The sequence below is a fragment of the Carassius carassius genome, chromosome 48, assembly GCF_963082965.1.
Source record: "Carassius carassius chromosome 48, fCarCar2.1, whole genome shotgun sequence".
In the NCBI taxonomy this organism is placed as follows: domain Eukaryota; kingdom Metazoa; phylum Chordata; class Actinopteri; order Cypriniformes; family Cyprinidae; genus Carassius; species Carassius carassius.
The window spans coordinates 11,465,702-11,487,814 of NC_081802.1; the positions used below are offsets into that span (position 1 = coordinate 11,465,702).

Below are 22,113 nucleotides of genomic sequence, written 5' to 3' on the forward strand. Positions count from 1 at the left end.
TGAATAATATTAATATAACTTTATTCATACATTTAGCATATCTTGCATTTTGGGGCAATGCATGTTAATGTAGTTAATTTGCAATGTTTCATTTTCGCAATGGCTGCATTTATTTGACCAAAAATACAGAAAAACAGTAACACTGTAAAATATTATTACCATTTAAAATAATGGTTTTCTATTTGAATATATTTAAAAATATAATTTATTCCTGTGATGCAATGCTGTATTTTCAGCATCATTACTCCAGTCTTCAGTGTCACATGATCCTTCAGAAATCATTATAATATACTGATTTATTATCAGTACCAGAAACTGTTGTGCTGCTTAACATTTTTTTGGAACCTGTGATACTTTTTTGTACAAATTATTACAATATATAATTGACTAAGTAAAAAAAAGCGTTGTCCTCCTAACAGGTTAAATAACTTTATTAAAGATCTATTACTAAAGAAATACTCCAAATAATACATTTTTGTGTATTTTTTAAATAAAGTAAACAAGTGTTTCGAGATTAGAGTGCAAAAGATATCGCTTCATTCCCGTGGCCCCCTGTGTGGTGTGACGGATGAGAGGTTAAGACGCTCTCCTTACTTTTCCGACTCTACTTGTCACTTTCAGGACCCATTATGTGTGACAAACTGGAACATTTTGCTTGGCGCACTCATTGACTTTTATGCAATGCTGGCTATTTGCTTTCTTTATTCCCAGTCCGGATTGAATTTCACCTTCCCGGGGCCAAGACTCATGCGAGCGCAAAGTGTTTTGTATTAAGTGTTTAGTACTGAGTCATGACATTTTAACCATCCACTCCTCCTTGTTATCCACAGGTTCGAAACACAGTCAACAGAATCAAAGAAAGAAGAAAGGCCTTAAATTTCTCTGTAAGTTCTTGCATGTTTGCATGTTGTCTCGAGTACCGGAGGGCTCTACTCTTTAAATAGTGCAAATTTCATAACACAGAGTTTGTTTTGTGCATGTTTCGCCCCCAGACCTATTCCACACACCCACTCAGGCCACCTCAATCCAGCCATTGTCAACCAGCAGCCCTGGGTTACATGTTTCTAATCCTGTGGAAGCTTGTCCCCTTCACATTAAACTGTCAGGCCAGTATTTATACACGAGGCTGCTGTTGAGGGAGATCACTTAGCTTCACCAAAGCTGTTTAAAAGTAGTTAATAGACACCCACCCTTCAGTGAACCACCTCACCTCCAGCGACACTACGAGCAGTTCCTCTATGAATGGCCACATTAACTCTCGTCCAGGCTTGTCACAGTTTATGGCCTACGGCAGTTTGTCCCTATTGGCCCTTACTGCACCACCAGGTCTTTGAGAACAGAATGAGACAATTTCTAAAGGCGGATTGATTTTAGAATATGGCCCCCTCCCTCTTCCCTTTGACCCCCCTGACAGGCACGACACCGTTAAGACTGGGACTTGTAAAAAACGACTGTGGCCCCAAACACGAGTGCCAGGTAGCAGCTGATAAATCGTGCCGGGTCGTATTAGCAGTGGGACCCTTTAGCGCTCTCTGGGCAATTTTCCAATTTTCAAAGTCCACACGATGAGATTCGCTGGCCGCGTGTGGCGGAGGTTTTTTTTAGCTAATGCTGTTTTGCACCATAAATCTAGAGGTGATATACTGTATCTCGGCGAATAGCTTTGGTGCTGGATGAGGTCCAGAATGGGATAGGAAAATGTACACTTCTTTATTAGATTAGAGCACTGGTCAGGGAATGTACTGACTTCCAATATAGTAGTGATAACATACAGGATGTGCTGTAGATGGATGGGGTTTTACCTGAGGGAACCCTTGCGATTTTCCAACTCATCATAGAGTAAACTGATGTTTATTTTTGTACCTGTCTACCCACCATAGCAGCCACTTAGAATGCAACCGCCAAAAGCACCTTATCACTGGCCTAGCAACCTCTCAGAACATCCTAACAACCACCTAGCAACTCTGTGACCAGGCAACCGCCTGTCTATGTTGTTCTGTCTTTCTGCTTGTTTGTTGTTCTGTCTGTCTGTCTGCTTGTCTCTTGTTATGTCTGCTTGTTTGTTGTTCTGTCTGTCTGTCTGCTTGTCTCTTGTTATGTCTGCTTGTCTGTTGTCTGTCTGTCTCTGTCTGCTTGTCTCATTATGTCTGTTGTTATGACTGTTTTTCATTCTGTCTGTCTGCTTGTCTGTTGTTTCCATCAGTTTGTCATTCTGACTGTCTGTCTCTGTCTGTCTGCTTGTCTCTTGTTATGTCTGTTGTTCTGTCAGTTTGTCATTCTGTTTGTCTCTTTATCTTAATTAATCTCAGTGAATCTGTCTTTTGTTCTGTATGTCTTTTTGCTTATGTATCTATCAATGAGTCTGTCACAACAAATTTAATCTTCACTTTTTTCTCTGCTAAGTTCTTTTTTTATGCTAATGGTAAAGATATTACATTTGTGCTTTAAATCAGGGCTATAAATATGATCTATATATTTCCCCTAGACTGTTTAGTTAAATTAAATGATGGTGCAATGAGTCTAGTAATTATACAGATTTCTCAAGTAGTGTTAATTTTGTACGTTTAGTATTTGCAATTTTAGTGTTAGTCCTGTGTTAAAGTGTCCTTTTTAGTTTTTATCATAATTAGTCAACCTTTTCCTATTTAGTTTTAGTCAAGTTTAGTTGCCTAAAGGCTCAACATTTTAGCAATGAGATTATTATTAATTAAACATACCGTATTAATTTTGGCAGCCATTTTTTATTTAGTCTTAGGCTGCATCCGAAATCGCATACTGCGTACTGGGTACTACATTTGAATTTGAACGTAGCCTACTACTCGACCGTTAGAAAAGTACGTTCAATATAGTATGAATGTGGGTAGAATGAATGGAATTCGGACGTACTACATCCGCCATGTTGACATTGTCACGTGACATACGTCGTCACAACAGCGTGTAAATTTAAAGAGCCCAATCTACTGAGCAAACATCTGTGATGTTTTTCGTTATTCTTACCGCTTTCGTCTGTGTTTTTACGTCGTTTGAATTAACAATTCAAAGCAGGCGTCGGTCAGCTGTTCGCAGATCACGCCTTCGTTGACAGCTTGTAAATCCTTTACTAAATATAAATTTAGCTTTTAATTTTCTACCTCAGAATAACAGCAGCTACATCTGTGAACAGAATGACAGCCTGATTTTATGTAAGGATATAAATTAATTTATTGTAATAAATTAATACAAATATAATTACACAAAAGAAACAAAAGGAACATAAATTAATTAATAAACTTGAATGAATGCTTAGACAAATACACACACACACATATATACATAAATACACACAAATACATTATAGAAATATACACAGAAACACACACACATATACACACATCCCAATATATTCATAAATACATTCATAAACACATACATTATAGACAACACACACACACACACACACAGACATATATATATATATATATATATATATATATATATATATATATATATATATAGATATATATATAGATATAGATAAAGATACAATAGATATGATATATCAGCAAAAAATGTGTAACCTATTGAAATTTTATTCTAAAAAACAAAAACTACATATTTACAGACTGTGAACAGCATCATACAGACTGCTGTCACTGGCCTTTGACATCCAAGAGCTGCATAACATTGTGCACAGAATGAGCAGGTCTGTCATGGGGATTTTGAGGAGGCGTATTGCCTTCTCCACCACAGATGACCTGGAGGCAGTGGAAGCAGCTTTTCTTCTGGTAACTGGAACAATAGATGGCTGTCACATACAAACTGCACCAGCAGCAAGTGAAGCCCAGTGTTATTTCAACAGGAAGCAGTTTCATTGTGTTCAGCTGCAGGTCCCCACCAGGAGAAGTACCTTGATATCTTTGTTGAGTATCCTGGGTCTGTGTATGATGCCAGGGTGCTGAAGAACAGCTCTATTTACACTGGAGGCCTGTATCCACCTGCAGGAAAACACATCCTGGGAGATGGTGTGTGTCCTTGTTTGAGTGCACACATCTGCCTCATCACTCCATACAGAGAGTCTGAACAGAATCCTGCACAGGTTTGATTCAACACCAATGATGCTCGTGCACAGAACATTGTTGAGAGAGCCATCAGGATGATGAAGACAAGATGTGCTCCATCTTCTTCTTCTTCAAGGCCCTGGAAGTGAGTCCTGCCTTTGTGCAGATGTTGTTGCATGCTGTGCAGTGCTCCACAACGTCCGTCTTCTGAATGGAGACATTGTTGATGCAGAAGTTGTGGAGGATCATGACGATGATACACTGGAACCCCAAAACACAGAAGTCAGCACAGGAGAGCATGTGTGGGACAATCTGAGCACAGCTGTGTCACACCAGACGACTGTGTGCAGCTCTTCAAGAGCAGGATTACCTGTAGGACAGTTGAACAGGTTAAGACTCTGCAAATCAGTTCATGTTCTCATATTGCTATTGTTTCAGCTTCTGTAAGTTATGAAGGTAATTTTAAGACTGTCAAATCAAGATATACATATATTAGTTATTTAAGAAATATACATATAAATATATATACTATAAATCACATAAATATGTATAAATACACATGTAAATATTTAAATTTAAACGTGTGTATTTATATGTACACATAAATATATTACACTCATAACCGGGAATTCATGTTACAGTTATTTGAAAATCTAGCAACATATCACATAACATATCATACCAACATATTTACAACAAGTTAAATTTTACAATATGTATTACTTTATCCCTGGGGTAAATTTTAGATTTCCACTGTTTTTCACTCATTTTTGATACCCAGATGTAAAGTCCTCATCTTCTACACATACAGAAACTGACCTGAAGCTGCTGAAGTTTATTTTCCTGACATTATTATAAAAACGTCTTAAGAAATTCCCCTTTGCTGTTGCTTTAAACTCTATTACACTACTTTATGAAAATGTTAATGTGGTTTTGTCTGAAGCTTTGTGCTCTTATCCCTGTAGAAATGAAAAATAAATAAACAAATAAATAGAGAGAATAATTTTAAATGTGACCTGGTGTATTGGTATTTCTCTAAAGTGTGGCACCCATTCTCAAGACAACATTCTTCAGATGTTAAGATGTTTCTTGTTTAAAAACAACTGGAAACTGCTACAAAATCAGTGTGCATGCACACAAGTGCTTCAAAAGTTATTTGCTATTAAGCACTTTGCAACTGACAAAATAGCAACTGGAAATACCTGGAAATTAATATTGTAATAAAAAAAACAGCATAAATCAGTGATGATCCTAACATAAATACATGGAAAGAGTGCGTAGTTAAGATTAATTTTCATTTATATAACGTTACTTTCTGAATTATGCTTTACAAGTGTGTTCATCAGTCTCTGTAACATCAGAACAGGATTTACACATTACTGATGATTTATGATCAAACTGAGGCACTTATTAACAATAGTTTGCCATGTAAGTTATACAACAATTTTTTTATCAAAATATCAACACTAGTAAAATGTAAATTAACTTGTTTCAATTACTTAAATTTTGTAACTTTATATCATTAAATTACTTAACGAGCCTCGTCTGTAGAAAGCAGCCTTAACAAGCTGAGGCACAGCCTCTGATCGATAATGATTATTAAACATATTTTTAAACTCAATTTACAAAATAGTCTCATCAGCTTACAATGTGTAAAACTTTAACAAGTCAGTCGTTTTCTTGGATTATGTTAAACAAGTACACTTTAACCACAATGAACAGCGTTTATCCATAAGGTACTTACACTTCAAAACAGCGGCGTCACGATTTTCCGTTATTTTGAGTATGAGTATGAATATGAGTATGACGAGTCCTCTCCCGTGGCCTCATGGGATAGAGTAGTGTCCATCCTATGCATGCTACGGAATTTGGGCGGAAGTAGTAGGCCATCAGGGTACATCTCGCCTACTGTTTTTCGAATACTAAGAATTCGGACATACTACTTGCTACTTGCATTTCAGGTATTGCACTTTCACCAGTAAGCATAACACATAAATGGTGCATTTTACCTCATCTATTGTACTAATTTATTGTAGGTTTTTTATTATGTAAATTAATACCAAAGACTTGTGCAATCTCTCTGTCTACATTATGACAGAGCTAAAACAACAGCTAAAACAAACAAAAAATATTATAACAGTGAAATACCTAGTAATTCTAATTTGCAATAGCCTATTTCTCTATTAAAACAACAGAGGTTGAGTAAGTGCTTTTATTCAGTGATCACAATCACAAACAATATAGTTGAGATCTTTCATTTAGATCACTAAACTCCAGCTTGATTGTCTGTGTTTTCAGATCATTCGTGCCGGCAAAGAGGAGCGAGCGTGTGCACATAGTTGCCAGATTGCTTTAAATAAGCAAAACACAGTCAGAAAATGCATCAATGTATCAGCGAAGTTCTGATTCGGTGATTAGAACTCTTGATATCTGGCAACTGCACTCATGAAAGCTCACCTAGAAGAGGCGTATAGCGCAATCTCCTTTTTTTGACAAAAATTAAAAGATGATATTGGTATTTTTTTATTTTTTTTAGAATACATTTCAGTCTCGTTTTATTTCGTCAATAAAAATGCATGTTGATATAGTCATTGTTATCGTTTATTGACCATATCATTGTCTCCGCTTCGTCTCGTCTTAGTCATGTGGAAAAAAAGCTTGTCAACGAACATTTTTCACCATAGTCTTTGTTAACGACATTAACACTATTCTCAAGGATCTTTTGACTACTCCAGTCTGCATGAATGTAGTTACTGTAAATGGCAGATAATGAAAATACAACATGATATTAAAGCCCCATTTGGTATTAGCCATATTAGCCATCTCTCTCCTTCCGTCTATAGTTTCTGTACTTCCCGTTGCTTGTTTTATTCATGAGCCAGACCAGTGCTGCCAGGGCGCTTCATACCAACTGTCGCCTGACCCATGTGACCTCACACTTGTACATACTGTGGCAGATTGCTTGAGAAAAATAAAGCTGTCAGTTGCGCCGGCCAAATGAAAAACGAATGTACTGCGATACAAGCAGGGTCTGGATCCCTGACAGCCCTGAAATATAGATATAAATTGGAAGCAGATTAGTTTTTTGATCCTAATTCAAGTTTTGACAAGATATAGGGCTGAAGAGAGAGAGATGTATACTACATATATGTGCATTTCCTGTTGTGAAATGTGCACTCTTATGATTTTAAATGTTGATATAGTGCTAGGTCATGCATTTATTTCTTTCTGAGAAGAAATAAACGTTTTCAGAATGTGTGTCAAAGCCCATTATATGTCATTCTGTGATGTGAGGGTAAGGTTGTGGGTTTTTATGTCAGATCTAGTTTACATTCCTGCGAGACTTTTGTGGATATTTATTTTGTAGTACTTCCATACATGTCTGTGTACTTTCTGGTCATGTATCGTGTAATGCATGACTACTTAGCTCTCAACTATGATTTTTTGATATTTAACATTTGTTTTGTTGATTTTCCCTACATATTTTTCATGCAGTCTCTATACTGAGTGCTATTTAATGAATAATTTTGTACTGTTTGTTTTTATTTCAAATTTTCATTTAAATTCTAATGCTGATAATATACATTTTAATGGACAAAAATATATATATATTAGACAGGCAAGCAGACTGCAAAAAAAAAAATATATATATATATATCTTTAACTTTTCACTAATTTTAATGCAAATATTATTTATTCTAATAAACAAAAATATAGTAAATAGGAACCTTCAAATCGCTAGTGATTTCAGACTGTACCTTGCACTGTATAGACAGAAAAATGCATTTGTCTTTTTGTCAGAACTGTGCCAGTTCCAGGCCCTCCAGTTCAGTGGGCAGTTCTCGGCCGGGCAGCTCTCCAGTACCAGGTGGTTTGGACGGTCAAACAGTCACTACCAGCCACTCCAGCAGTTCACTGACCCACAGTGATAGCATCACCCAGAGTTTCGACAAAACAAGTGAGTCATTGGTTTATTTATTGATCAACCCCAAAAAACGAAGCATCTTTGTAAGAGTTGATTGGCCAGCTTAGACGATGTACATGTATATTTGGGTTTGTGCGTATATGTGTGTGTGTATTTTCAAATGCCAGTGTGTTTATATAAAGCAGAGCTTTAAAAATCTGTCCTAAATTATGGCGAGAGCAAAAGTAGTGATTGGCAAAGAGGGTGAACTCTAGGATGACAGGCCTGTTCTGGGATTGTAACATTCTCCAGATCCAGAAAAATGACGGGATCCGATCGCTTTTTTTGACCTCAGCATTTCAAGACCGAATTGTAGTAATCTCAAAGGGAATTCACGCAAGTGAGAGATTTTGCAAAGAGAGAAGGGAGCGAATAAAGTAAAAAGTCATTTTGTGAAAAATATATAAAATCGTATTGTTATTGCACATCTGCTTTGAGTACTTTATTCTAATTTATTCTAATTCCAATAATATATGTATATTGGCTCTGTGTATTTAATTGAATAATTAAAATAAAAGTATTTAAAATGAATTCATTTAAGAATGTATTATTTTTAAGTAAATATTTAATAATTAATATATAAGTATTTAGAATTAAATGAATATGTTAATGAATTTATACTCTAACTATATTGATACTCCTTATTAAATTAAATGAATAAAATTCAATTAATGTATACATTTTCATGCTCCATATTTGATGCTTCCTATTTATGTTAATACACCATATTTACTCCACCGATTGAATAATTAAAAGTAATTAATAAAAAATTAGATTTAATTTTTATTTTTTATTATTTTAATTTAATTTTGACACTCTATGATGTGTCCTTTTTCCCAGGCTTAGGTTTCCTCGCACAAAATCTGGATGAAACATGATTTAGCCAATCAGAAAGCAGAAATAATTCATATTGACTGGCAGCTGCTATTATCCAGCCCATTACTCAAGGGGAATTTGCTGTGAGAGGAATGAAATGGCAGTTTTAGTGGGCGTCACACGCAGACATATGCATATGCAGAAGGGGCCGTCCCGTGCATATGAGCAATGCAACTAATCATCTTGACGAGACTCGCCTGCACTCTCGTCGTAATCGGTTGCGATGTGGGCCATGATTAAATATTTGTTTTTAATGCAGAGCAATTTTTTAAACCAGTCAGCCAGCCACACAACAAAGTGCTAAGAAGATACGCATATGAGCCCAACTGTGAAAGACCTTGTGTCGTAACAAAGAGGGCTGAACTAAATGTCCTGATTGTATATAACCAATTGTGTCTCTTCCAGTCAAGGTTAAGTAGTGAGTGTGAGAAAAAGCATTTACATTCACTTTTAATCATTTCATGTCTTTTCATCCTTTGAGGCAATGGTTTGAATCTATCAATTACAACAACAAGAAAATTTTTTAAACATAATGGAAATGGGAAAGGACAAGTGCTTATCGAAAAGTGTGGAGTTTTGACTACATTTAAACTCTGAAATTGTTTTCCTCTTTCGGTACTCCGTCTCTTTTATTGTTACTTTATGCATCGTTAGTACATTCACCAATAAAGCTGAAGGTCAAGGGGAAAAGTGCTATCTTGTATGCTTGCTTTCTTCATTTTTCTCATCTTTTTCACCTTTTGAATAGGTGACCTCAAAGGAGATACAAGTCAATCAAAAGGCTGCACTTCTCTTGAAAAGGTTGACAAAAGCAGAAAGTTAATTTCCGCGCTCTTCTTTACTTCTAAAACATTCTGTAAGACATGCTGAAGTTGTGAGATATGAAGTGACAAAATTTGAGGTCAGCTAGTGGACAAATAGGGCAAGTGTTTCACTGAAACTTTTGAATGAATCAGATTAATAACTGATTAATCAGAAGATTTTTTTTTTTACTGAAATGAAGCATTAGGAATACACCTTTTTTCTTAAAGTGTGCTGTTCTTATGGTTGTGCCAGTAATTTGTCATTGAATTTCTACATTTTCAGTGTTGCCAACAAATTTGTGGTCTACTTTTTGTAACGATTCGTTTACGTTGGATGTCACAACAAATTATTGCATTTTAACCTCTATTGAAACAATCATTTTTATTGCATACCAACATGCAACGCAATGCATAATTCAAACAGTAACACATACTCATAAAGATTGACAACACCTGACTTTGAAAACTGAGTAGTCTGACATTTTATATAAGATGTTTGTTGTCCCAAACGATGACCGTGTCATTTGATTGAACAAGCTGAATACACAACTAGATATTCTTAGTATAAATACCCACATAAACAGATTACAGAAATCTGGTAGTGGTTAGATATCTGTTTACATTCCTCTCTCTGTGGAAATAAAAAATCGTTCCTTTCTCATTTCCCTCATTTTTAACTCTGTACCTCCGCAGATAAAGCTACTTATGATTGTTTGCAACTGATATGGTTTACTTTAAATCCGTCATATCTATCGAGCAGACATGAGAAAACAAATCTATTGCTAATTCAGCCCGGTGTGTGAGTGTCTTTGTGTATCTGTGTGTGTGTGTTGGGTGAAGGATGTCAACGATAACAAATTGTAAGGAAAAGTTGAATTTGTATTTGCTTAGGATCCTGGCTGCCTTATACATATGGCTCCAGGTTTCGTGATAATAGGATCTTTGATGGATGGCAGCCCTCCTGGGTCTCCCATTTTTAAAAAGATATTTATTTATTAATCTGTCTATTTATTCAGTCAAATCATCCCCAGCGGGGTCACTGTCACATAACCACCTGCATCAGTTTTTTCAGCTTTCCTCATACTTTCCTTTATAGTTCATATAAAAAGTCACTTATGCGCATCTCATTTGGCCGAGTGTCATCCTTCTGCCCGCAGGCTAATGGAGGGTAAGTTCTTCGTCTCATCTCAGAGCTCTTGTGGGCCGAGGCCTTCCTCCATCTCTCCACCCTTTTCTTAATTCTCGACACATGTCAGATGGACACATGCCCTGTAGGTCTTCTCATGTGTATGGAGATCTGACATCAATTCCCCCTTATTCATATCCAAGCAAAATGCTCCTGGACTTCTTAGGAGACATGTGTCTGTCTACTTATTTATGATTTTAAATTCAGATTTGTTCTACTCGTTCATTCAGGCTGTTCCCATACCCAGTTGCTCCAATTGAAAGACTAACAGCAATCAGTGCTGAGTACCACTGTAAGTTTAACCCTTCCTGGTTTAAAGGTTTGACAATTATTAACTGTTGAAAACATTTATTAGAAACGTAGAAAAGTAATCTAATGTAATCAGTTACATTTACATTAAACTTCTTATTACATTTCAAATAGGGTAACTTGTAATCTTTAACCTGTTACATTATCAAAGTAACCTTCCCAACACTTTTTTCAAAAAAGTAATAAGGAAAATAAAGGCAGTATCAGAGTCCAAGTCATATTTCATATGCAAAATAAGAAGTACAAATGTATATTTTTAAATATAACAGATTTTGTATTAATAAAAATTGGACCGTTATGATTGTTTTGCATTGTCACATTTGTGTGAAAATTACGGAACTATGGAAAATCTAATTCACAAGTGTGTATAAGTATCCATCAAACTGTGCTGTATTACAATTTTATATAATTCATATTTTATTATAAATTATACTTTATATTTTCAATATAAATTATATTTTATATTGAAAATACACCAATAAATAATATATGATCATTTTACCCACTATTTTATGTTATTATTAATACTTATTAGTGTCTCTATCAATAAATATAGTCATTTGTTTAGCAGCATGCTAACGACATATGCTTATTTGATTGTTATTCATGAGTATGCTGTGCACAAATAAACAATAAGTCTTGTTTAAAATTTGTTTGCTTATAATGCCAGTTTCTATTTTGGTTAGCATGGTGCCTTTGAAATTAACTGAATATGTAGACAGCTGACAGTGAGGCAGCTCATTGTACTGTCATACACCACCGAAATCTTCCGTCAAGTCCTTAAAGATAGCGATCTCCATTAGACGTCCAATCTGCCATCTCACGTAAACACCCGCCAGGTGTCACTTAATCCCACTTGAGACGCCAACTAGACAATATTCTTTAGGGGTGACCTCCGCAAACCCATTGTGTCATATCCCTGCCCTTCGGAGAGCTCCCCAACAAGAATCATGGAAGGGGGAGGGGGGGGGGGCGTTTTAAAGGTCGGTGAGGGGGTTGTAAAGGTAGTATGAGTTTGAGCATCAGGGTGGGGGAGACAGCGCTGGAAACCAATGGTGCATCAAGACACTTCTACCCCGCCACAGTGGACATAGATCAGGGCAGGGCTGCTGGCGGACCGGGTGAGGGTGACAGGGGAATAACATCCCTTTCTCCTCAATCGACAGGGCCCATAACTCCTGCCTCCCCAGGGATAGATTGAGAAAGGCAATAGCCAGGGGCTGTGAAGCAGAGATGCTTGGGAGAATTGAAAGTTAAAGAAGCAGGAGCGGAATGTGTTTTTTTTTTTTCTGCGCACTTGTGTCTGCTCTTGCAATCTTTTATCTTTTTTTTTTTACCACTCCTTACCACTGAGGGAAATCATTTTTCCCAGTTTTTCCAGAGCTAGTCAGAGGCTTCCACTATGTACTACAACATTATGTTTGTTACTCAATTTAAATGCATGCCCGAGGACACAAAGAAAGCATCTCCGTCGGGAAGTGTACTTTTGCGGCATCTCTTGTGTGTATGCCGGTATGTAGACCATGAAGTCTGGAGGGATAGTGCTGTGTCAGGGCTGAAGTAGAGGCTCTACAAGAGTGCCAGCCTCCCGCCCCGGTAGTGACAGATTTTATAGCCTGATCAATTTCCCAGTGGCTTATTGAATGGCTTTTAAATGGCTGTTTTATTTTCAATTATAACCTACTGTGTCTGTGCCACAATGGGCCAACATTTGTACTGCAGGATAATTTAAATTCCTACTTTAGGAAATTATGCATTTTATATCTTCTAAATTTACAATCCCCCACTAAGCTGTAGCGACAGTAAAAGGCAAAGTAACTGAATGGATTTTGCTTATGTCGTTAATGATTGCTTTGGTAAGTATTTGTTTGTGGCTAACTGGCACATCCATGCATTGACGAATGAGGTACATGAACCATCCACCTGTAAAGAGATTTATTTGCTTATTAAATTGAACTTGCTTTCAGATGCCATTATCAAGTTGATGGAAGTAATAGCAGATTGAAGTACCCCTGGTGAATGACCCAAAGTTAGACAGGTGCATCAAAGTCCCACGTCTTCCCTCCTTATCCCAAGCACGCGAAGCAACCTGAAGGTGAAAGAAGTGCTCACCGAAGCTCATTGGAAAGTAGAAATGACAGTAAATTTTTCAGCCTCCCTCTCCCTCGCTCCTCCATGAGATGGGAGATCGTGTTATAGTAGTCAGGATGAGAGGGGGTCAGGGCAGCAAGTCGGCGTGCGCCTGTTTATGATTGAGGAAAAGAGGAGTAAATTAATTCTGCTCTCGGCACTTTGTCAAGTGCCAGTAGCTTACCGTTGAGAGCCAGTCACCCATCACCATGTTACGACCTCAGAGGTCAGCAGCGGGCTATAAATCAGCGAGGAGAGAGGATGCAGTGATGCTCCAGAGCTGAAGAGAGCTGATGCGACTATTGCCTTCACCATAACCCCCCCCCACCCCACCGTATGAAACCTAGGAACCAAGGCCTGCATAAAAAGTATGCCCAGCCCTTCACTACGTGTTGCTGCTTCACGAAAAAACTCTGCGGTACCGAACATCTGGAATAAAGTCTTCTACACTTTTATCCCACCTTTACTTTTTTTGGATTTTTTATTGCGACGTGGGCTGCTTTACAAGTTCCCCTTATTCTACTCAAGTATTGATTTTTGTTCTATAATGAAGGATTCCGTAAGTGACAATGTTTTTGATTACCCACGACAAACCTCCTTAGAGTATTAATTAAAGCGGCAGCAGATGTGCAGGTGTGGGAAATCATTAGAAAGAGGCCTCAGTCTGTGTACATGTCTCTCTCCCAGCATGCAATGGCTCTGCATGGTAAATAGGATGCCTGTGAGGGAACACGCTCCTTACAAGTTCATCTTAAGAACAAGTACAAAAAAACACAAGCATGTACGCTACAAAAAAGACGTGACTGAATTTATGTGGACGGCTTCTTGGACGGTTTCTATTCATTTTTCGAGCTGAAACTCTAGATCAGTACACGTGAATGGTTCTGCTTTAACAAGGTTGTTAGAATTTCGACAGAGTGGCATTTCCAACGCCGTTTAACTGAACTATTCCAACACAAACAATGAACGAATGTCAATACGAAGGTTTCCTCCAATTCTTCACGTTAATTGATATATCATGAAATGATCAATTTCTTCTGCACCCATGTGCTAGCGTTTTTCGCAGGCGCACTGGGAGAGAGAGCTAGGAAAGGGGATCTGGTTGGTCAGCTCCTGCTTTCAATATTTGCTCCTATTAAACTGTGATTATCCTGCAGTGCCTGGCTTCTCTCAAACCTGGATAAAGAGAGAGCAGGCCAAGACAACACATTTTTTTTCCAGAGAGTAAAAACTTCCTGACAGCTCTGAAGGTTTACCAGGTCTTCTGGAAAGACTGAATACCTCATGTCAGCTCATTTTGGGCTACATATATTGACATTTGTAAAATCTGAAATCAGCTTGAGAAAGGGATAAGATTTTATTTTAACCCTTTAACTGTCACCCCGTTCCTTATACAGGACGCACACATTTACTTCACTATATTACAATTAAATCTAATCTTGACAAACTATATATCGTTGGAAAGGTCTAAGACTCCCAAATATATATTTTACCAATGTTTTTTGTAAAAAAAATTATGTAGGAAAAGTAATAGATTAATTTATGACAAGAGTGCACCCTCAAAAATCTACATTATAACAGGAGTTTTGACCTTTGTTTAAAAAAAGACTTCTTCGTTGCCTTTTTCTCTATCACATTTTAATTCAATTCAATTCAATTTAAGTTTATTTGTATAGCGCTTTTTACAATACAAATCGTTACAAAGCAACTTTACAGAAAATTATGTTTCTACAATATTTAGTAATAGCTTGTAAGTGGTGACTGTCAGTTTGTGCACGTATGACAGGATTTGTAAAAAATTTATAAAAGTCGTAGTCAGCCAGATGATGAACATTATTAATATAATTAATAATTAATAATTATTATATGATGCAGTCACACTTGTAGCAATATTTGTTAGTTCTGTTGTTGATTCAGGGTTAGCATCATCTGGGGTTCTCTGAGGGTCAGCATCATCTCTTCTCAGGCGTTCTGGATCCAGACTGGAGCTTGTGTAAATCCTAGTTACCACGGGATGTAAATCCCGTGGCAAAACATAGAAACAAATAGAGACATCATTAGCATAGCTGCTGATCCAACAAAGTAAAATTAATTAGTTTAACCCAAGCTAAAGAATAAGAATGCACATTTGATCAGATACAACTATACTCACAATTTAAGATATATAATTCAAATGCTTGGCGAAAGAGATGCGTTTTTAATCTAGATTTAAACAGAGAGAGTGTGTCTGAACCTCGAACATTATGGACTACCTGTAGCTTGTTTATTGAAGAAGCAGGACATCCACCTAGAAGTGCATTACAATAGTCCAGTCTAGAGGTCATGAATGCATGAACTAGCTTTTCTGCATCAGAAACAGACAACATGTTTCGTAGCTTGGCAATGTTTCTAAGATGGAAGAATGCAGTTTTTGTAACATGGGAAATATGATTTTCAAAAGACAAGTTGCTGTCTAATATAACACCCAGATTTTTGACTGTAGAAGAAGTAACAGTACATCCGTCTAGTTGCAGATTGTAATCTACAAGATTCTGTGTAGTGTTTTTTGGTCCAATAATTAATATCTTTGTCTTATCCGAATTTAATTGGAGAAAATTATTGGTCATCCAATCTTTTACATTTTTAACACACTCTGTTAGCTTAGATAATATAGAGGTTTCATCTGGTCTCGTTGAGATATATAGCTGAGTATCATCAGCATAACAGTGGAAGCTAATTCCGTATTTTCTAATAATATTACCAAGGGGCAACATGTATATTGAAAATAGAAGGGGACCTAGGACGGATCCTTGTGGCACTCCATATTTTACTGATGATAAATGAGATGACACCCCATTTAAGTAAACAAAATGGTAGCGATCGGACAGATACGATCTAAACCATCTTAGAGCCTGCCCTTGAATACCTGTATAGTTTTGTAATCGATCTATGAGTATGTCAATATCTATGGTGTCGAACGCAGCACTAAGATCAAGTAAAACTAGAAATGAGATGCAGCCTTGAACTGACGCAAGAAGCAAGTCATTTGTAATTTTAACAAGCGCAGTTTCTGCGCTATGGTGGGGCCTGAAACCTGACTGAAATTGTTCATACAGATCATTTTTGTGCAGGTGCTCAATTGAGAAGACACAACTTTTTCTAAAATTTTAGACATAAATGAAGATTTGAAATAGGCCTATAATTTGCCAGTTCACTAGGATCTAGTTTTGGTTTCTTAATAAGAGGCTTAATAACCACCAGCTTGAATGGTTTTGGTACGTGACCTAAAGATAACGATGAGTTAATAATATTGAGAAGTGGTTCTTCGGCTACAGGTAACAACTCTTTCAGTAATCTAATAAACATGTTGTTGGTTTAGATACATTGATAAGTTTATTTAGCTCTTCCTGTCCTATATTTGTAAAGCACTGCAGTTTATCTTTGGGTGCGATGGATGAAACTGAAGTGTTGTAGAATCTACATTCGCTATTGTATTTCTAATGTTATCTATTTTATCAGTGAAGAAATTCATAAAGTCATTACTATTTAACGTTGGTGGAATATTTGAATCAGGTGGCGTCTGGTAATTTGTTAATTTAGCCACTGTGCTAAATAAAAACCTTGGATTGTTTTGGTTATTTTCTATGAGTTTGTGGATATGCTCTGCCCTGGCAGTTTTTAGAGCCTGTCTATAGCTGGACATACTGTATTTCCATGCAATTCTAAAAACTTCCAAGTTAGTTTTTCTCCATTTGCGTTCAAGACTACGAGTTACTTTCTTGAGTATTACTGTTATACCATGGCACAGTACGTTTTACGTTTACGTTTTCTAACCTTTTTCAATTTGATGGGGGCAACAGCTTCTAATGTATTCGAGAAAATAGTGCCCATGTTGTCAGTCATTTCGTCTAATTCATGTGTATTTTTGGGTACAAATAGCAGTTGAGATAGATCAGGCAGGTTATTTGCGAATCTGTCTTTGGTAACTGGAACAATAGTTCTGCCCAGACGGTAACGCTGAGACATATAGTTAATATCAGTGATATGCAGCATGCACGATACAAGGAAATGGTCTGTAATATCATCACATTGAGGTACGATATCTATAGCAGTAAGATCGACATTTTGCTTGACTCCTAAAGAGTTTATTAGGTCAGTAAACGCAAGTCCTAATGCATCATTTGTATTATCAACATGAATATTAAAATCTCCCATGATTAGCGCCTTATCAACTGTAACCAGAAGGTCTGAGAGGAAATCTGCAAATTCTTTTAGGAATTCTGTATACGGCCCTGGTGGTCTATACACAGTAGCCAGAGCAAGAGATACATTAGATTTATTTTGCATGTCTGACAGTGTAACATTAAGCAGAAGTATTTCGAATGAGTTAAACCTGTATCCTGTTTTCTGGGTAACATTGAGAATATCACTATATATTTTAGAAATCTTTAGAAATTATATATCAACTGAAAACTTAAAATCTCAAAATTCATCCTTTAAAACCCATTTGTAAATCAGACATTATATTACCATGTAAATGGTACATCAAAATCATGTAACAAAATGTTTTCATTCATGAATTATAAAAATTTAAGTTTTAATCATGCACTATAAAGTCTATGTTCAAAAATGTGAGTGACATCTAAGGGGTAATTACATATTTCCCAATAGTTCCTTGTACTATAAGACTTCTGTTACATTCTTGATGTTAAAAAAGGATGATAGCGTAAAATTTAGGTGGGACAACTGTTACTGGGTGTGGTTTGGATCAAAGATGATACTGAAATGTTTTTAGACATTACTGAACGTATTGGGAGAAGGACATACACACTAGAAATTTTTAGCCCTGTCCAGTGTCTGTGCTTTTTATGTGGAAGGCCGTTTCCACCACTGAATTAAATGCATAAATAAATAAATGGGCTTTTACTCTAACATTTATGACTTTTTTCTCACAATTTTGAGGTTATAGCTCACAATTCTGACTTTGTTTCTCACATTTTGGTGAGGAATGGCAGAAACTGGCTTCCATAATTTCTGTACAGTTATGAGTGTTTAAATATCTTTGTGCTCTTTTAAACTAGAGCTGTGCTTATTTCTTTCATATTTCAGCTTCCTCACAAGCGCCGTCTGTTCTTGTTGTGTTTCCAGTGTTTTCTTAGGTGTTCGGTTTCTTTTTTTCAACTGTGAAACAATGGGCTGGGCCAGTGTTTTCAACTCGCGGACAAACTAATTAGTATATATTTGTATACTTTGGGCTTGAAATGCTGCATTAACAAATCAGCATCCAATATCCTTTTTAACTTTTTATTAAAAAAAACGTACTCGGTTACTAAACGTAACCTCGGTTCTCTCTAGAAGAGCGAACGAGTACTGCGTCTTAGCTAAGACGCTACGGGAAAAGTCTCTTTTCACGAAATACTGAAGCAAAAAATTATCCTTAATTTTGTATTTTTGTAAAGCGCATTTGCAGCAGTACACAGCCATAGGCGAGACGGCTCGTTCGCTCATTGGCTTGTTCTGCGGCAACTGCACAGCCTATCGAGCGCAGGCTGATGCAACACTGCTTCGCGCCATTCTTGCCACTTCCCGCCGAAACGGGTGTGGCCCAACCTATAAAAGGAGCTCGAAAAGGCTGACTCACCTGATTTATTTCATCGCCGAAGCGAACCAGAGTGAATCGTACGCACGGCAGAGAACGCAGTACTCGTTCGCTCTTCTAGAGAGAACCGAGGTTACGTTTAGTAACCGAGTACGTTCTCTTACGAGAGCTCTCTCGTACTGCATCTTAGCTAAGACGCTACGGGAACCCAATGTAAAACGCCGTGCGCGCAGGGATCACACACCAATAAACCTGAAGCAACGCCCAGGATTTACAGTGCACAGTCACCTGAGGGACTCACAGAGAGTCCAGGACAGTAAGGGGGGAAGCCCTCCGTCCCATATCTAGCAGCATCCGTAGATGCGGCAATATGGCATCACATAGCCGAGGCAAGGCCTGATCAATGTGGCAATGCTGGTCTTACACAATACTGCCCATATAACAGTCGGCAGCGCATAACGCTCACTAACTCAGAGTTCCCTTCAAGGCCCTGATTCGACTATACCGACAGCAGCCTTGCTTGCAAGGCTGGAACCTCCAGGTTATAGAACCTGATAAATGTAGACGGCGAGGCCCAACCTGCCGCCATACATATATCCTGCAAGGAGATCCCAGTAGACCACACCCACGACGAGGCGACGCCCCTTGTGGAGTGTGCTCTGACGCCCAGCGGGCACTGAAGGCCCCTGGAAGCGTAAGCTAACGCTATAGCGTCAACTATCCATCTGGATAGAGTCTGTCTCGAAACAGCCATTCCCTTAGAACGTCCACCGGACGAGACAAACAGCTGCTCAGTCTGTTGAAAGGCAGCAGAGCGAGACACATAAGCTCTTAAAACCCTGACAGGGCAAAGAAGACTCGAGTCTCCATCCTCTCCTGACACCGGCAGGGCAGACAGGGCAATAACCTGAGCCCGACACGGCGTGTTGAGGGATTTCGGCACATAACCGTGCCTAGGTTCGAGTATGACCTTTGAGTCATTAGGCCCAAACTCCAAGCACGACTGGCTCACCGAGAGCGCGTGCAGATCACCCACACGCTTCACTGAAGCGAGAGCCAACACGAATACTGTCTTGAACGACAGATGCTGAAGGCTAATTGATTGGATAGGCTCAAAAGGGGAACCCTTCATGGCCTCCAAAACCGCCGCGAGGTCCCACATAGGGACTGACGGAGGTCTGGGAGGATTCAGCCTCCTAGCTCCTATAAGGAAGCGGATGACCAAATCATTCCTTCCTATTGACTGACCGAGCGCTGTTTCAGAAAACGCTGCGATGACCGCCACATAAACTTTGAGCGTGGATGGGGCTCTGCCCTTATCCAACAGCTCCTGTAGGAAGGAGAGAACCTCCGTCACCTCACAACTAAGAGGTGAACATCCGCGTCGTTTTCGTGGGACGCGAAGAGGTCCACCTCCGCCCTGCCAAATCTCTCCCACAACAGCCGGACTGTTTGCGGGTGTAGAGACCATTCGCCCGTAGGAACATTGCCTCTGGACAGCCTGTCTGGACCCAGGCACATGCACTGCCCTCAGCGAACGCACGTTGCACTGAGCCCAAACCAGGAGGCGTTCCGCCAGCCTGTACAGGTTTCGGCGCCCGAGACCGCCCTGGCGATTTATGTAGGACACCAAGGACATGTTGTCCGAACGGACTAAGACGTGGTGGTCCTTGATTTGGGGACAAAAGCTCATCAGCGCGTTCTCCACTGCCAGCATTTCCAGACAGTTGATATGATGGAGCTTTTCCCGTTCTGACCACAGGCCAAAGGACGGTCTGCCCTCGAGCAGCGCTCCCCACCCGAAGTGGAGGCGTCCGTCGACACCATCTTCACATTCGGGGAAGTCCCCAGGCTTACACCTGATTGGTACCAGCCGTATGCTGTCCAGGGTTTCAGGGCTGTGACACAGCGCTGATTGACCTTGAGACGCAGTCGGTCAGACACCCATGCTCTGCGCGGCACCCGCGCCTTCAGCCAGAGCTGCAGGGGGCGCATGCGGAGCAGGCCCAGCTGCAGAACCGGAGATGCTGAGGCCATGAGGCCCAGCACCTTCTGACAGTGTTTGAGCGAAACGGTAGCGCCGCAGCGAAAAGAACTCGCTGCGCGCTGAATGCCCAACGCGCGCTGTGGTGACAGCCGCGACGTCATGGAACACGAGTTCAGAACTATACCCAAAAACAGAATCGTCTGACTGGGGTTCAGCGAACTCTTCGCCCAATTGACACTGAGACTGAGCTTCTCGAGGTGATCGAGTAAAACAGCCCTGTGCTCCACCAGCTCCACTCGTGATCGAGCCAGAATCAGCCAGTCGTCCAAATAATTCAGCACTCGCATGCCTCTGAGTCTAAGAGGAGCGAGCGCTGCATCCGTGCACCTCGTAAACATACGAGGAGCCCGGGCAAGCCGAACGGCAGGACTGTAAACTGGTATGCCTGGCCCCCGAAGGCGAATCTCAAATATCGCCTGTAACTTGACGCTATTTGTATTTGAAAATACGCGTCCTTCAGATCTATTGACATGAACCAGTCCCCTCTGCGAATCTGCGCGAGGAGCTTCCTGGTCGTAAGCATTCTGAAACTGCGTTTCATCAATGCCTTGTTCAGCTGTCTTAGATCCAGTATGGGCCTGAGACCCCCGTCTCTCTTGGGAACCAGAAAGTATCTGTTGAACAGCCCCCCCTCGCTTTGAGCTCGAGACACAGGCTCTACAGCCCCTTTGCTCAACAGTTTTGATATTTCGGCCCGAAGTATGTGTGCTACTTCTGCTTTGACCGTAGTTTCGACGCGCGCTAAAAAGCGCGGAGGACGTCGAAAAAAACTATAGCGAGTAGCCTCTCTTTATAATGCCTAGCACCCAATCCAAAACCCCTGAAAGCGCTGACCATGCATCTGCATGAATGGCTAAAGGCTGGATGCGAAGCACGCTCTGTTGACTGGGCAACGGCGGCACTTGGGTGCGCTGCACCATGGGCGTTACGCCTGTGGCATTTGAGGCGGGGAGCGCGCTGATCACAGCGGGCAGATCGCTCGTCCTCGACCCCATCCCGGTGCTTAACCGATTGGGGGAGGGCTGAGCGGGTCCCGTGGGACTCGTGATGTCTGCGAGTAACTGTGGGCTGCAAGCGTGCACATTTACCACTTTCGACTCGCTGTCTGCCTGAGCAGAGCGTACGTGCATGGGTTTCGTTTTTACAGAAACCACGCGCCGTGTGTGACATAGTGTATATGGGC

General features: G+C 39.5%; 1 protein-coding gene across 1 annotated transcript in view; it reads left to right on the forward strand.

Moving 5' to 3' along the window:
- Nucleotides 1–22,113, forward strand: part of LOC132131382 (adhesion G-protein coupled receptor D2) — a 78,863-nt gene that overhangs the window by 51,134 nt on the left and 5,616 nt on the right. Inside the window, exons 22-23 of the mRNA XM_059543397.1 lie at nt 831–884; nt 7,839–7,995. Coding sequence (XP_059399380.1) covers nt 831–884; nt 7,839–7,995 — 211 coding nt within the window. The remainder of the gene's footprint in view (nt 1–830; nt 885–7,838; nt 7,996–22,113) is intronic.